This window comes from Juglans microcarpa x Juglans regia, chromosome 8S (assembly GCF_004785595.1).
Source record: "Juglans microcarpa x Juglans regia isolate MS1-56 chromosome 8S, Jm3101_v1.0, whole genome shotgun sequence".
NCBI lineage: Eukaryota > Viridiplantae > Streptophyta > Magnoliopsida > Fagales > Juglandaceae > Juglans > Juglans microcarpa x Juglans regia.
Genome location: NC_054609.1, coordinates 8,661,891 through 8,676,923, shown reverse-complemented (window position 1 = coordinate 8,676,923; position 15,033 = coordinate 8,661,891). Strand labels below are relative to the sequence as shown.

Sequence of the window (15,033 nt, the reverse complement as noted above, 5' to 3'; positions counted from 1 at the left end):
TCAGCAAACACGTTTCCAACTCTGACTATCGAGACAAAAAACTTCCAGTTCTTGTTGTATTGCCTTCATTTGCTAATCTATTGGCGCACGTCATCCAAATCTTTGGTAAGATTATTCACTCCTGAATCTGATGCCGTGGCGAATGCGCTGACACACTTGAAGAAATGTTTGAGCCCACTCAACAAACCATATTTGGTCCCGATGACCTAGGTAAATATGTTGATGTCACTGGAAGACAATTCTCCATAAATAGCCTACAACTCAATCATTTTCTCGTACAATAATTACAAAAAATGCAACGAGTAGAAAAACAATAGTAAAAAAATTTGCAAAACAAATGATATCTATAATGACATAATGTTTTAAAAAGTGAATTTAAATTACGTAATTCTCTCTGGCTACCGGATCAACCTATTTGTAGTTGGCATTAGTACGAGTCGTAGCGTACACATGAATGAGGGATAAATTTTCATGATCATCATTTTTCTAATTAAGCCATATGAGCGAAATCATATTAACAGTTAATTAAAAAAAACCATAAAAATATATAATAACTAACTATCTATTTCTTTTCAAGACGTTGGAGTCACCTTGAACCTGCGTGATGGTAGATTGTTAAATTTGATTTATTCTATGTATTGATAGAATTAAGTATTACATGACAAGAAATAGTAAATATTTTTTACTTTTCCGTAATGAAATTCACTTTTTTATAAATAAATAAATTAATTAAAAAAAACTTGCTTGAAAATTGTGCATTTAAGGCTACGTTTGGATAATGAGAATACCTGAGAAGTATTGAGAATGTTTGTGAATAGTAGTGAAAAAGTAATGAAAAAGTAATAATAAAATATTAAAAAGTAGGTGAAAAGTAATGAATAGTAGAAAAATAGGTAAAAAATAATAATAAAGTAAAGAATAATAGTGAGAATATCTTAAATACTCTCACTTGCCAAACACACCCTAGAGTTGGCTTGTATATATTATTATGGTAAAATAAATTTAAAATATCATTGGGCCAATTATTGGGCGTCGGATGTCGGCCCATGTACAACGTCGAAAGACATTAACATACGTTCGTAGTCAAGACCTTACTGGTGCTTTTCCTTCTGCTCTCTCGTATTGTCTTGAACAAGAAGAAAGCCCCTATAAGACAACAGGGTTAAAGAAGCAGAGGGCGAACGGACGCCGTAGGAAAAGGATGTTTCGGAATCAGTATGACACGGATGTGACGACATGGAGCCCGGCGGGGCGGCTGTTCCAGGTGGAGTACGCGATGGAGGCAGTGAAGCAAGGGTCGGCGGCCATTGGGCTCCGATCCAAGACCCACGTCGTCCTGGCCTGCGTCAACAAGGCTAACTCCGAGCTCTCCTCTCACCAGAAGAAGATCTTTAAGGTCGACGACCACATCGGCGTTGCCATTGCTGGACTCACCGCAGACGGCCGTGTCCTCTCCCGCTACATGCGATCCGAGTGCATTAATCACAGTTTCACATACGAATCGCCCCTCCCGGTGGGTCGTCTCGTTGTTCAGCTCGCGGATAAGGCCCAGGTCCGTTATAAATCAAAGCCCCAAACCCTATCAATTCTGAATTGTTACTTGAGGTGATTGGGAGTGTTGCTTATTTTGATTCCGGTGTGTTCGGGGAGTTGGGTTTGTTGGATCGTGGGATTGCGTGGGTTTAGGGTTTTAGTCATTGTTACCGGTCTTCCGATTTCTGGTGGAAATAAGGAAATGAAAGGATAGGAAGATCTTGAGTTCGTTTGTATCTTTTTTTATCATTTTTTTTTTTTTTTTTTTTTTTTTGCCTCTAGAAACCTTAAACGATGGCTCCTTTGACAGGCTCCTTTGACTGTGAGTTTTGGCTGCTCTTGGGCGTAATACAATGTTAAATCTTTCTAGTCGATGACTAATTGGGCTACACATGTTAGGGTTTTGGATTTATGTTAGGAGTGGAAATTTTAATGGAAGGTAGGCAATGATCTCTCTTGGTTTGTTAACTGCCTTGGTATTTAACTGCATCTTAGGTTTGGTGGAGATGCGTACTTTGTCTATACTGTCAGAGGCTACATCAAGCATGGAATTCACCAGTCTGAATGTGTTTTTTATGTTTCGCAAACTGTGTAGCTGTCTACCTCCGAGTAATATTCTGCTCTAATCAAAGGAGGTCGGCAGATAATATTTGGTAGATAATGATTTAACCGTTTTCAAGCAACTTTTACAACTGCTTTTAATTAAAGACTCGGTGATATAGTCATCAAAACATGTATGTTTTTCATAGAATTTATTGACTTCCAGTATTTGAGCATTTTGCTTAGTTAATTCTGAAGCCAGGGTTGGCTGTATCTAAACCACAACCTGCTCCCAGTATGTTGGTAATGAACCTACATTGGTTTACGTGTGGTGAGTTCTGTTGGCAGCGTGACTTTCCCCAGGCTGGCTGGTTTTTGTTTATTGCTATAACTTCTCTTAGTTATGTATTTAGGTTCACAATTTCTATGGACTGGTGAACTAACAGGTTCCACAAGGGCCGAACCCATTTTATGTTTATTAATTCACTAGAGATCCTCTAAGCTGAGATATTTTAGGAAAAATGAGAATATATTACAAAAGTACCACCTTGTTACGGTTCTTTTTTCCCCCTCCAGCTCAATGTGATCTTAGTAGCTTGTTGAAGTTATTTTTTTTTTAAATGGAGGAGATGGGGCTAAATTATATATATATATATATATATTGAGAGAGAGAGAGAGAGAGAGAGAGAGAGAGAGAGAGAGAGAGAGAGAACAAAGAAAAGAAGTCTTGACATGCTGGGGGCATTCAGAAAGTATGATTATAGTTCAACTATGGTTTATTTGCGAAGTGGTACGTATAATGACCATGGAGTGGACACTTTGTTGGGATCTGGACGTCAGGTAGAGGAATGAAGTTCAGGCTTGTGCTATATTTAGTTGGGTAGATGAAAACCATTTTGAAATTCCTCTTAAGGAGGTTCGAAATTCCCATAATTTCATCTCATTCCCTTGATTCATTTGCAGAAGTTCCTGTATTTTTCTCTCTTTTCTAGTCAGTATCTGTTCTCTAGCCTTGCACATGATTTTTTTGGTTTCTATTAAATTTCAGGGGTACACCATTTTTTTTGAAGTTGGGAAATGCGTTTGTATACATTAAAGAATCACGCGATCATATGTGCATATGCACTATCTTTTTCTTAGTGTTTGCCCTGGGTTTGGTACGCATGCCTTGTCTCATTTCTTAGTTTTTTTTTTTTTTTTTTCCTAAAAGTTTGTTACGTTTGTTGCACATATTATATGAGCATATGCGCTGTCTTTTTTATTAGTAATTGAAATATTTTATATGGGCACATAGTATCAGTATTTGAATCAGCTGTTATGTGGTTATGCCATACGTTCTAAGGGCTCTCTCTCTCTCTTTCCACACCCATACACGAACCTGCATACACGTGAGGACACACGCCTACTTATAAAAATAAAATAAAATGTGAGGACACACACCTATCTACATAGAGTTATCGTTTAGTTGCATCTTAAGACAAACTCTCCTTCCACCATGATATACATATTTCCGCATTCTTTACAAGAAAAGGTTTCTGAAATGTTTGTTCATATCTTTTTTCTAATTTATTGGGCTCTAGAGTCAAAAATGGTTATGGCATATTCACAATCATTTTTTTGATAAGTGAGGAGTAACAATCATATGAGTGGCTTTGAACTAATGGGAGTTTTAATCAGTTCACATATTTGCTTGTCCCCAATGATTGTAGTGTTGAAGGTGATTCTTTGCCCTGTGATTTGCCCCTGGGTGTCCAAGTTATCTTCATGTGTGTGTGTGTGTGTGTGTGTGTTATTGAACTTGGTGAAATGAGTTGGAAGTTTCTGAAGACACTTTTTAATGTGGTCTTAGAAAAATCTTGTCAACATTTGAAGAGAGATGCTTTAGTTACAAAGGGATTTCATAAAAGTAAATTCACAAATTGACGTGGTTTGATATGATACGTCAGAGATTGTAAAATTACTTATATTGTAAAGTAGATCTAACGTATTACCTTAAGCCATGTCAGTTTATTAGTTTACTTATGTGAAATCTCTTTGTGGTTGTTGTAGTTCTCTATTTTTCTTCGCTTATTTTTAGAGATATATTTCAGTTTGTTTGGGGTTTGGAACTTAGACTTATGGTTTATCTTTTGTTGCCAACTGTGCTTAATGTTCTGTTTAGTCTCTGGAATCCACCACAGTTAAGTAAAACCACTATTGATTTTATTTTTTGCTGGAAAACTGATCTTGTTGGGGTCTCTACCATTTGTTTACCTGAAAGGTTAGCTATTTATTCTTTTAATCATATTGACCATGTGTCTGTGGGTTATATCTTAAGAAAAAGAAATTTATGTTCCATGATTGCAGCAAGAGAAGCTATTTCCTTATTTTGAGTTACAACATACTTTTGGGTGGCAGGTCTGCACACAACGCTCATGGAAGCGGCCCTTTGGTGTTGGTCTGCTGGTAGGCGGCTTGGATGAATCTGGAGCTCACCTTTATTACAACTGCCCAAGTGGTAACTACTTTGAGTACCAAGCCTTTGCTATTGGGTCCCGTTCACAAGCTGCCAAAACATACTTGGAACGCAGATTTGAAAACTTCGTGGACTCTTCCCGGGAAGATCTGATCAGAGATGCACTTATTGCAACGAGGGAAACTTTGCAGGGAGAGAAGCTCAGAAGCTCCATATGCACAGTTGCTGTGCTAGGAGTTGGAGAACCATTCCAAATATTGGATCAGGAAACTGTACAACAATTGATTGATAAATTTGAGCTTGTAGGTGAGGAAGAGACTCCTGCTGCTGAGCCGGATGCTGATGCTGCTGCTGCTGCTGCTGCTGACGCTGACGAGGGTGGTGCAGCAGAACAGGGTGGAGGTGCTGAGCCGGGTCCTGCAGCTGAACAAGGTGCAGCTCCAATGGATATTTGACGATGCAAGAATGAGATATCTCCACTCTTTTGTCTTCAGATGAGGTTTTCTGGCATGTTTATCAAAAATTATCTTTCCCTCATCAGTGCAAACATACTTTTTAATGCTAGCCCCTGGTGAACCATACATTTTAATGCTAGCATCATCTTTACAATCATACCTCAGACAGCATGAATTTGTGATGACATTCAACCTGGTTATATTTTGCTACTGTTTGTGTAATGGGATGGCTGCTAAACTCTTTGCGGGTGCTGTGCATGTGCCAAGAGGCCCTCTCTCACTTGTTTTTCTTTCGGCCTGGTTTGATGCGTCTCGACATCTCCTCTCCTAATCTGTCTTTACATTTTTTGTGTGCGTGTTGATGCATTTGGGCATCACAATACCTCTTCTGCTACACAGGAAGTTAGTTTATTGGTTCGTTCCATGACAGTAATTCCAGCCCATCGCAATGGAAACACAAATTCCGATATCGAGCCTCCTTAGTGCGCATTTTTCCGATATCGAGAGAGATGTATAAAAAATAATAAAGTTGAAGAAATGACGTGGCTTTATGGAAATAATTTTCATTTAATGATATAATAAAATGAGATTATGGATTATTAAATTTTAATTCTGCTTATAATTTAATTACAAAATTCCTAGTACTAGTTGTAATGAATAAGATACAGACAAGGAAGATGAAGGACCGGATTAGATATAAAAGTCTCCTAACTTATCTAAACTCATTTTATTTAATTATTTCAAATTATTATACAAAATATAATAAATAATTTAATATTTTTAATTTCTAAAATAATAATAATATTAAAAAATAATATTCTAATAATATTTTATTTAACTTTCAATTTTTTTCTCAACTTATTTTATCTCAACTTACTACGTGTTGTTGGAGAAATAATATAAAGCGTTATGAACTTTTGAAATCTGAAACTATCTATCACTTAATTACATGTTGGCAACCGTGAATTGTATAATTGTGATGTAATCGTTTTGAAAAAAATGAATAAAATTTAAGATCTACATAAAAAAATTAATTTTTTAATAGTAGGCTCTACTTTTTTTTAAAGTGATTACGCGGCGTTTATGCACTTCACGATTATATGTAGAATTACTCAAATTATATACATCATATATTGGTGCAGACTCTTTATAAAAAATGTGAGTATGAAAAAAATTATTTTTATTTTTTTATACGGTGAGATTTTTCTTTTTTTAAAGGACTTGCATGAAGCTTATATAGTTGAGATTTGTATAAATCATTACTTGGTAATGGGAAGTAATCAACTACTACAAGGGAAGTAATCAGCCAATAAAAATATAGTCATTAAAAAACCAAATGACCAATAATAAAATGGTATGAAGACTTAATATTATTTAAATGATAATATTAATTAAAATAATAGGTGATGCGGTACATAAAAAAAAAAAAAATTATTTGTATTAGCCCATAGCCGCAGCACATGAGTGAGTTGCGGTAAAAAAAAAAACAAAAAAAACAAAAAAAAAATTGTGTGGTGTGATGCGACTATCAAAGTTTTAAATTTCATACCGTACCGGTCGGTACGGCCGAGATTTTCCGTTTCGGCCGTTCGGCCTGTACAGGTACTATAACTATTCCGTACCGGCCAAAATACCAGCCGTACCGGTCATACCGGCCTCAATTTCGGCTTGTACCGGCCTATATTTCGACCGGTACCGGCCGATATTTCGGCCTGTGTTTTTTTTTTTTTCGTTTTTTCAAACTACAAGCTTATTTTTTAACCCTCAATTCAGACTAGACTATTTATAATTTATATATATATATGTATTTGTATATAATTTATTTATATATAGACTATTATTTTAGAATATAATTTTTATATATATAATTTATTTATAGATCGACTATCCCGAAACGCTATCCCGAAACGGTACCGGTACCGAAATATTTTGTTCCAGTGCCTTGACCGATACGGTATCCGGTACGGTATTCAAAATATTGACGACTATAGGCTGATGAGTAGAATTGTTCACATAAAAAACCATGTAAAGTGCATAAATAATTACTTATTTCATAGGTACGGATAAGTAGCACTATTATCTTACCACATTATGTGATGTCATTAAAAATTAGTGCTTACAAAAATAATTTCAACTGCATGAAATTTGTCATTTTGTGATAAGATAAGAATATCACATCATTAATAATGAAAATAATTTATACAGTCATAAAATATATAAGATACATATATTACCTTTAAAAAATAAATAAATAATAAATTCCATTCTTTTTTTAATAAAAAGTGCAAGTCTTACACACCGTGACTGTATCTAATATTAGTACATTATCTATACATTAAAATGAGATGAGATAAGACGTTTTGAATAGTAGTAAGATTTTTTGAATTAAGATGAGATGAGATAGTTTATAAAAAAAAATGTATTTAAATAGTAAAATGAAATGAAATAATTTTGACTTTTTAAAATTTGATAAAAGAATTGGTCCATCATGCACTGTTTATGTACTATTCATGCATTGTTTACACCAATTTTCACTGTTTACATACTGTTCATGTGCTGTCAGTTTTCTCTATTTATTTACTGTTGATTTAAGTGGATATTTTCAAAATTTAAGAGATGAAATATTGTGTTTGAATAGCCAAAATTATTATACGGTACAACTTCAGATGAAATGGTTTCATCTGAACTGTCTATCCAAACTCACCCTTCTCCTAAAGACACTTGCGAGCAGCTTGTTCAAAATTATTTTTCCCGGCACATACGGAAAAGATTGAGGAAACAAAAGACGTCTGGGTTGGGACTGATTAATGCTGCATTGGCACAGCAGCCAGCCATTCCGTAACAACTCAAATGAGCCAACAGGCCACAGATTTTAAAAGCCTTGACAAAAAGATGAAGTTAAATTATTTGTGGGGGAGAAAATAGTCTTGAAAGGCTAACTGAAGCCAGCCCCAAAATGCAACTACGTACAGCTGCCCTCTCAAAAATAGTAACAATGGGGGGAGAAACCATTACCATGATTCACGGAGATTGTTTATGTATATCGAGTACGGGCAGTGAATTGATATGCATCTGCTTGAACATGCATTGCCAATTCTCTGGGGCCGTCTCGCCTCCAAGAGAGCGGATGATGGATCCACCACTGCATGAGCCAACTTTACAGCATTCCTCCAGAGATAACCCTTTTACCAACCCATATAAAAATCCACTTGCAAATAGGTCGCCTGCTCCAGTGGCATCAATGGTCTTGGTTTCCCCGATGGCTGGAACCCGGACAACCTGACATTTGCAAAAATAAATAATGTTCATGATTATGGAATATCCATATGCAGCACTCATGGTGTGGACAGCACATACATTTAAAGGATGCTTGGAGAATAAGAAGAAATGAGAAATTTGTTAATAACAATGTAATTGTTTGAGTTATGATGTTTTATTAGATTATGAGAAATGAGAAAAAAAAAAGTTGAATAAAAATATTATAAAAATAAATATTATTAGAATATAATTTTTTAATATTATATTTATTTTGAGATTTGAAAAAATTGAATTGTTTTTTGTGTTTTGTTTGGAAGATTAGGAAAGTTGTATGATTAGATAATTATTAGATGAAAAAATTGAATATTTGAAATTAAAAAAGTGTTTGTATTTAAGTGATGTCTGGGAATGAGATGAAATAAGATGAAACATCTTCCAAACAAATTTGTCCATTATACCTTGCATTAAAAATTTAGGGTACATTTTTTATTATTATTTGGTGAATTTGATAGACATTTGGAACTTGGACAAGCTTTTTTTAGGAGACACCCTTCATCATTAAAAGCTTCGACTGCCCTCCAGCATATGAAGGATATAACAAGCATAAAAAGGAAAGAACATGAGGTTCTCAATAACTATATAATTGTCCATTTCTGAGGAAGGGAAATGTCTGAAGAAAACCAGGCTAAGGGTTTCTTAGAAAAGTAAGCTTTACAGTTCACACGTCTAGAGATGATTATATGCTCTGCTAGAATGACAAGGCTAAGGGCTTATTTGAGGAGTAAGCTTTATACATAGTGCACACATCTATACATGAAAATGCTTTTAGAATGAAAAACAACAATTTTTCTACAGTATTCATGTCCTCGAGCACTGCAGTCTCTCACTAACCTCTTTTCCAAGCTTAGCAATGCATCCATTAGGCCCCAATGTTACAACAGCCCATTGGCAGTGTTTGGCCAGAAATTCAAGCGCAATCTCAGGATCAGCATTTTGTTTACCACTACAACAATTTTAGGAGAAGTTTACACCAACAGAGAACTGTACATAAGTTTTACAAGAACAATGAAATATGCAACAACTGAAGAGTATGATAAAGCAATTCCAGTCACCTTAGCAGTTCTATTGCTTCATCTTCATTGGCGAAACAGAGATCTATATTTCCTGACTCCAGTAACTGTAGAAGAGGTAATTTAAAGTTCCGAACCATCTGTCCAAATGTAAAGACTGCATAAGACAGTATATTTGATCCTGAAATTTTTGGCGAAGAAAAACATAACAAGAAAATGCAGTAATGGGAGTGCTATTGGTTGAGCAGAGAAGAAATCAGAGTGTATACTACCGCATGCATAATATCATCATATTTGAGAAATGAAGGTTTTCAATTCCATGCTTAAAATGGTTCCATGCAATCGGTATCTGTTATGTTAAATGATTTTCAATTACCCTTTCTGCTGAAGCAGTGTCCTGTCATAAAAACTCTACTGAAATGTCGAAACTTGTAAATTTTTTTGCAAGTAAGAATTCTTATTAATAATGCGAAAGGCGCAACCCAAGTACACAGGTCAAGATTTATAACTTAAATGTTGAAAACAAAGAAGATCACTGACATGAACCAAACTAAAAGGAAATGAAAATATATGTGCAAGGTACCTCAAAACTGGCCAAATCAAGGGACAGGAAAAGACCCTCTTGTTTGGCAATCTTTATAGCTTCCCGAATAACCTCTAAATTGAATATTGCATATCTCAAAGACAACCACTGAAGAAAAAAAGGTCTTGGTCAATTAAGTCCATAGAAAGCATCAACATAACACGAAGACATTATCTTGCAGAAGCTACTGGAGGAGAAAAACCAAACAGATCTAGTTTCTGGCATGAAGGACGTGTTATTCATTATGAGTTCATTTTATACATGAGACTCTATTATCTTTAGTGTATGATACACACAAAATCTGCATTAGAAATTTGATTTAACTTGTCAAAGACCAACAACAACAGTAATAATAATAACAAGAAACTAAGTATTTGGGAAAACTCACAAACGAAAGTTAAAAAAGTTCCAATGGCAGATTTGATTCATAAATTTTATTCTAAGGGAAGATGCCGAACCTTGAGCCTTTGAAATCCTCTCTAGTCAAGTCATCCGCCTGAAATAGAATAAATAATGAAAGCAAGTCCTACTAATCAGTCCTTGAGATTCAGAGAAACCCTTATCCTAAATAAGAATACATACCATGATACTTCATAGAGAGAAATATAAAGAAGCATTCACGTGAATGCTCATAGCTTTTCTCATTATGAAGCCGAAGTGGATCCTCAAAATTGGCAAAGAACGTAGCTTCAAAAATGCATAAAAACTGATACAGACCTGGACTATATATATATATAGACATGTAAAGAAGCATGGCACCTGAACTTTCACAGCATTGGAGAGACAAGGCCGCATGGTACGGGTGCCCAATTCATCAATCAGGCAAACACACTGGCAGACAATACAGATAGTAAATGTTTCAGCACCAAACACTAGAAGTTCAACAAAAAAATTTGGAAACAATGAACTTCAGATTATGTAACATGACACTCACCTGACCAGTGCGTCCTTTCTTCATCCTCAATCTCGAGAGGTTCACTCCATTAGAGCTCATGTTGCGCACAAATAACTGACCTTGCTCATCATCCCCATAGGCCCCAATTATTCCACTGGAGACCCCAAAACCTGCACTTAGTCCCCGCATTGTATTTGCGACACTGCCCCCAGCCATTGTCTTCATGGAAAACGGATCATCATGGGATGCAAGGATATGGGTTCTCAACTCACTCACCATGAGCTCAAGCTCTTCAATTGCGACCTAAACGGTACATAAACAGTACGTACATAAGAAAATCTCAGTCATGCACCAGCAACAACACCCAAGTTATGCTATAAAAATGCGCATAGTCTTGTGATTGATTCCCTTAAAGAAGAAGACGAGAAACGGAACAAAGAGAAACGGAATAAACATAAAAAGCACAATAAGTACAAAAATCAACAAACAAAAAGGCAATGAGACTAGTCCAATGTGAATTGCACTTGACCCATATATCACACCAGCTTTTTCGGGTCATTCAGAGTCTGCATTGTTAGAGAGCATGAAATTCACTGAAGAGAAGCTCTTGGATGAACTTAAAAATCGGACTCCAAAAGAATTCAATGTAGTTTGATAATAACAAAAGCAGATAAATGTAACACGGGAAACTAGCATAGAGCGAGGAAGCATAGAATGCCCAAAATCTAGCAAAGTGAAGAGAGCAAACAAAAATGGCCCCATAAGACCAGAGAGAGAGAGAGAGAGAGAGAGAGAGAATACCGGAATAGAGCCACCGCGATCGCCGGGGATTTGATGTAGAAAGGAGCAGTCGACTCTGGCCACATGATCGACAAGGGCCGCCGGTTGGAGACCCAAAATGAGAGGACCGTCAACGTGAACCTCTACGTTCACCCTTACCTCCCCATCCCGGTTTCCATAGCTATAGTTGTTGTAGCTGGGGAAGGGCTCTGCCTCTGCTCCCATATTTTCCAACCGATAACCCACCCCCACACCCTTTGCCCCCCACCCTCATTCAAACTCCGCCACCTTTGTAGTCTATACAGAGACCCTTACCCCCTCAAAACTATAAAATGGTAACGTTTGACGGCATTTAGATTTTATTTCTATTTATTACTATAAAATGATAAAATAGAATTCTTTATTCTTTATTACTATTTATTATTTTCCAAATAAAACAAAGTTGAGTTTCAGGATTGAAGGAAAGATTATCTATAAGAAAAATATGATAAAGTATCTATTTTATATGTACGAAACACGTTTTTTTTAAGAAAAGTTATTTTGATATTTGATACGTTCACAAAGAGATTTTATCAAAATAAATTTACATAATTTCATATCATATGTTAGAATTATTTTATAATAAAAATATATTTACAATTCAACATATCACATCAAATTACAATAATTTATAAATTTATTTTTATAAAATTTATTTATAGCTAAAATATTTTTCTATTAAAAAAGCATGTGCTTCTTCTATGCTCATGCTCAAACAACGGATTTCAATTATTACGATAAATGTTTTATTCATAAAAATATTTTATAAAAATTTAAAATTAACGTAATTTGATTTGATATATTATATTATAAAGTTTGATGGTGCTAGAGCTACCGTTAGTCGGTATAGGTGGTGTAATTTTTGTTTTATTTTTTTAAAACATTTTTATGTATTTTCTTTTAGGAATTAAAAAAAAAACAATACTAAAATATAAACAAACACAAATTCTAAAAAAAAAAATAAAGAGAAAATGGGTACGCTTTGTCTATGGAAGTCATCAGTGGAAGTATGAAGTATCATTTTTCTATAAAATTATTTTTACTATAAAATGAATATGACATCATATAAAATCACAACAATCTATAAACTTTCTTTCAATAACATTTCTTTTATGAATGCGGAACTTCTCTCTAGCTTAAATAGGTTGATGGATCATTTTCCAAGAGAAAACTCTCTCCATAAAATAGGTCTCACAATATTCTATTCAACCTGCAGAACCTGGATAGAAATTTTAAAAAAACCGCTATTAACTTTGTTGTCTTTCTTTTTACTACTTTGACGAGACTATGAAGAATAGAGTTTCGGGTATTATTATATCTACAAAGAAATTATACAAAATAATTTTATAAATTAAGTTTCATCTGATCTGTTAGATCTATTTTATAATAAAAATAACTTTACAATCTGATAAATCATATCAAGTCACATTAATTTGTAAAATTATTTTTATGTAATTACTTTGTGACTATAGTATTTTCCTTATTTTTTGACACTTTAAATCACGAGTAATGAGTTGTACAAGTTTTAAATAGACAAATTTCATACGACTGTAACAATGCAAAAGAAGAAAGATGGAAAAGAAAGAGAAAGAATAAGCTTCTGATTTTTTAGGAATCAGCATCTCCAAGAATGATCAATGTATTTACTTGAATGAGTTTTACAATCTCTCAGTCTCTTTTTGTATATTTCTTCCCAAACTAGGCTACTGTTATTGTCGTTACAAATGAAAGGGCAATTATGTAAATTGCTACATTAATTGACCACATGCCCTGTGCCTGCTTCTCTCTTTTATGATACCTCTGCTACTTCTTCCTTCGATTCACTTCACTTATATATATCACAAGGTTGAACAGGGAGGGGTAAACGAGAGTGGAAGAATTTCTATTTTAGAGAGAGATGATAAGAGTTTTTTGTTTTCCTATTTTTGGACACTTTTTCAATGGTTGGATTTAAAACTCTTACCATATTTTATTAGGAAAATGCTAAATGGTTCCATGAGTTTGACCATTCAATCTCACCGTTTATGTATTTTAACTTTTTTATTTAATGATTAAGAAAATGACTATTAATGAAGTTGTATATTTTTTTTATTGTTTTAATGATTAAAAAATATTAAAAACATATTTAAAAGAAAATCATGAAAAATAAAATAAAATAATTTCAACTAGCTGTACGCCTCACGCTAAAGGTTGGGCAGCCCGCTTGCAACATCTATTTTATTATTATTTGTGCAAATATATTTGAGTATATTAAATGATTAATATAATAAAATCCATTTCATGTATATCTTATTTTTTTTAATTGTAATTTATCGCACAATAAATGATGTGTTTAGAGATTATCCAAACATATGAAAACATTTCATCTGAAGTTATACTGTAAAATAGTTTTTGCCTATCCAAACATAATATTTTATCTCTTAAATTTTGAAAACCTCAACTTAAATCAATAATAAATAAATAGTATAAAACTGACGTGAATAGTGCCAAACTGACATAAATAGTACATGAACAGTATATGAACAATGAAAATTGGTGTTTAGTAAACAGTACACAATTTAGGTACTCTATAAAACAGTAGGGCCCACACCTTTTTCAAATCCTAAAAATTAAAAACTATATCATCTCATCTCATCTCACTATCTAAATATTTTTTTTTTTTTACAAATTATTTTATTTTATCTTAACTTAAAAATTTTACTAGTATTCATAAGATCTCATCTCATTTAAACTTTATAACCAAACGAGGCCTAAGTTATAAATTGACCCAATAAACAAATGTTTTAAAAAGAGAAGGATTAAAGCAAATCACACTTCTTTTAGTAAAGCTTAATTTGGCCCATTCATCACCCTACCACTAAAAATATGTAATCCTCCCACCATATTAGTTGTTAAAATGAAAAATAAATTAGATCATCAAAATCTACTACAACAGCTGCCACCTAGCACATATTCTCAATACCACATTAGCGAATCCCACCTGATGGCGCAAGACCCACATCTCCAAAATGGAGATCATGGGTTCGACCCCCCCTCCCCCAATGTATAAAAAAAATTAGAATATTCGAGATAGACAGTTGATTACATCATCCACTATCATGCCCAAAAAAACATAAAGTAGACCCTACAACATTTGTTGTCCATTTAATGTTGCCCGGAATATTTATAGGGATAACAATAAATGATGTAGAACCGACTTGATGTTCTTATCGCTATTGAAATTTGAATCCATCAAGGGTCTAGTAATAACTTGGAACCTTGAACCAAGAGCACAAATAAACACAATACCAGGTGATTATTATCAAAGTCCGGCTTACAATTTGAGCTCCCTTTCAAGGGTTTAAAGTTTCACCACCATCCTAGTCATAGTTAAGGAAAAGTAACATGCAACCCATGATTGCTGGTATAAAAGACTACTACCAATC

The 15,033-nt window shown here is 34.3% G+C and overlaps 2 protein-coding genes and 1 long non-coding RNA gene across 3 annotated transcripts; 2 read left to right on the top strand and 1 right to left on the bottom strand.

Moving 5' to 3' along the window:
• The first annotated feature begins 1,078 nt into the window (after window positions 1-1,078).
• Window positions 1,079-5,193, top strand: LOC121244446 (proteasome subunit alpha type-1-A-like). Its single transcript, XM_041142519.1, has 2 exons — window positions 1,079-1,552; window positions 4,471-5,193. The coding sequence occupies exons 1-2, from the start codon at window positions 1,202-1,204 to the stop codon at window positions 4,981-4,983; spliced, it is 864 nt and encodes a 287-aa protein (XP_040998453.1). The 5' UTR covers window positions 1,079-1,201; the 3' UTR covers window positions 4,984-5,193.
• Window positions 5,194-8,944: 3,751 nt separating this feature from the next.
• LOC121244733 (fructokinase-like) lies at window positions 8,945-11,825 on the bottom strand. The gene is made up of 7 exons (XM_041142930.1): window positions 11,591-11,825; window positions 10,829-11,092; window positions 10,654-10,725; window positions 10,353-10,390; window positions 9,895-10,018; window positions 9,354-9,451; window positions 8,945-9,244 (listed from the first exon to the last, which is right to left on the bottom strand). The coding sequence occupies exons 1-7, from the start codon at window positions 11,792-11,794 to the stop codon at window positions 9,100-9,102; spliced, it is 945 nt and encodes a 314-aa protein (XP_040998864.1). The 5' UTR covers window positions 11,795-11,825; the 3' UTR covers window positions 8,945-9,099.
• A 2,733-nt stretch (window positions 11,826-14,558) lies between these two features.
• Window positions 14,559-14,880, top strand: LOC121244626. The gene is made up of 2 exons (XR_005936462.1): window positions 14,559-14,629; window positions 14,778-14,880. It is a non-coding gene; the product is annotated as an uncharacterized LOC121244626 (long non-coding RNA).
• The last annotated feature ends 153 nt before the right edge of the window (window positions 14,881-15,033 follow it).

Excerpts from the sequence above, each read along its gene's own strand:
- LOC121244446 (XM_041142519.1), top strand. The coding sequence starts at position 1,202 with ATGTTTCGGAATCAGTATGACACGGATGTGACGACATGGAGCCCGGCG. Across the intron at positions 1,553-4,470 it reads AGCTCGCGGATAAGGCCCAG|GTCTGCACACAACGCTCATG; the intron begins GTCCGTTATAAA and ends TTTGGGTGGCAG.
- LOC121244733 (XM_041142930.1), bottom strand. The coding sequence starts at position 11,794 with ATGGGAGCAGAGGCAGAGCCCTTCCCCAGCTACAACAACTATAGCTAT. Across the intron at positions 10,019-10,352 it reads GAGGATTTCAAAGGCTCAAG|ACCTTTTTTTCTTCAGTGGT; the intron begins GTTCGGCATCTT and ends TAATTGACCAAG. Across the intron at positions 9,245-9,353 it reads GAAGCAATAGAACTGCTAAG|TGGTAAACAAAATGCTGATC; the intron begins GTGACTGGAATT and ends AAATTGTTGTAG.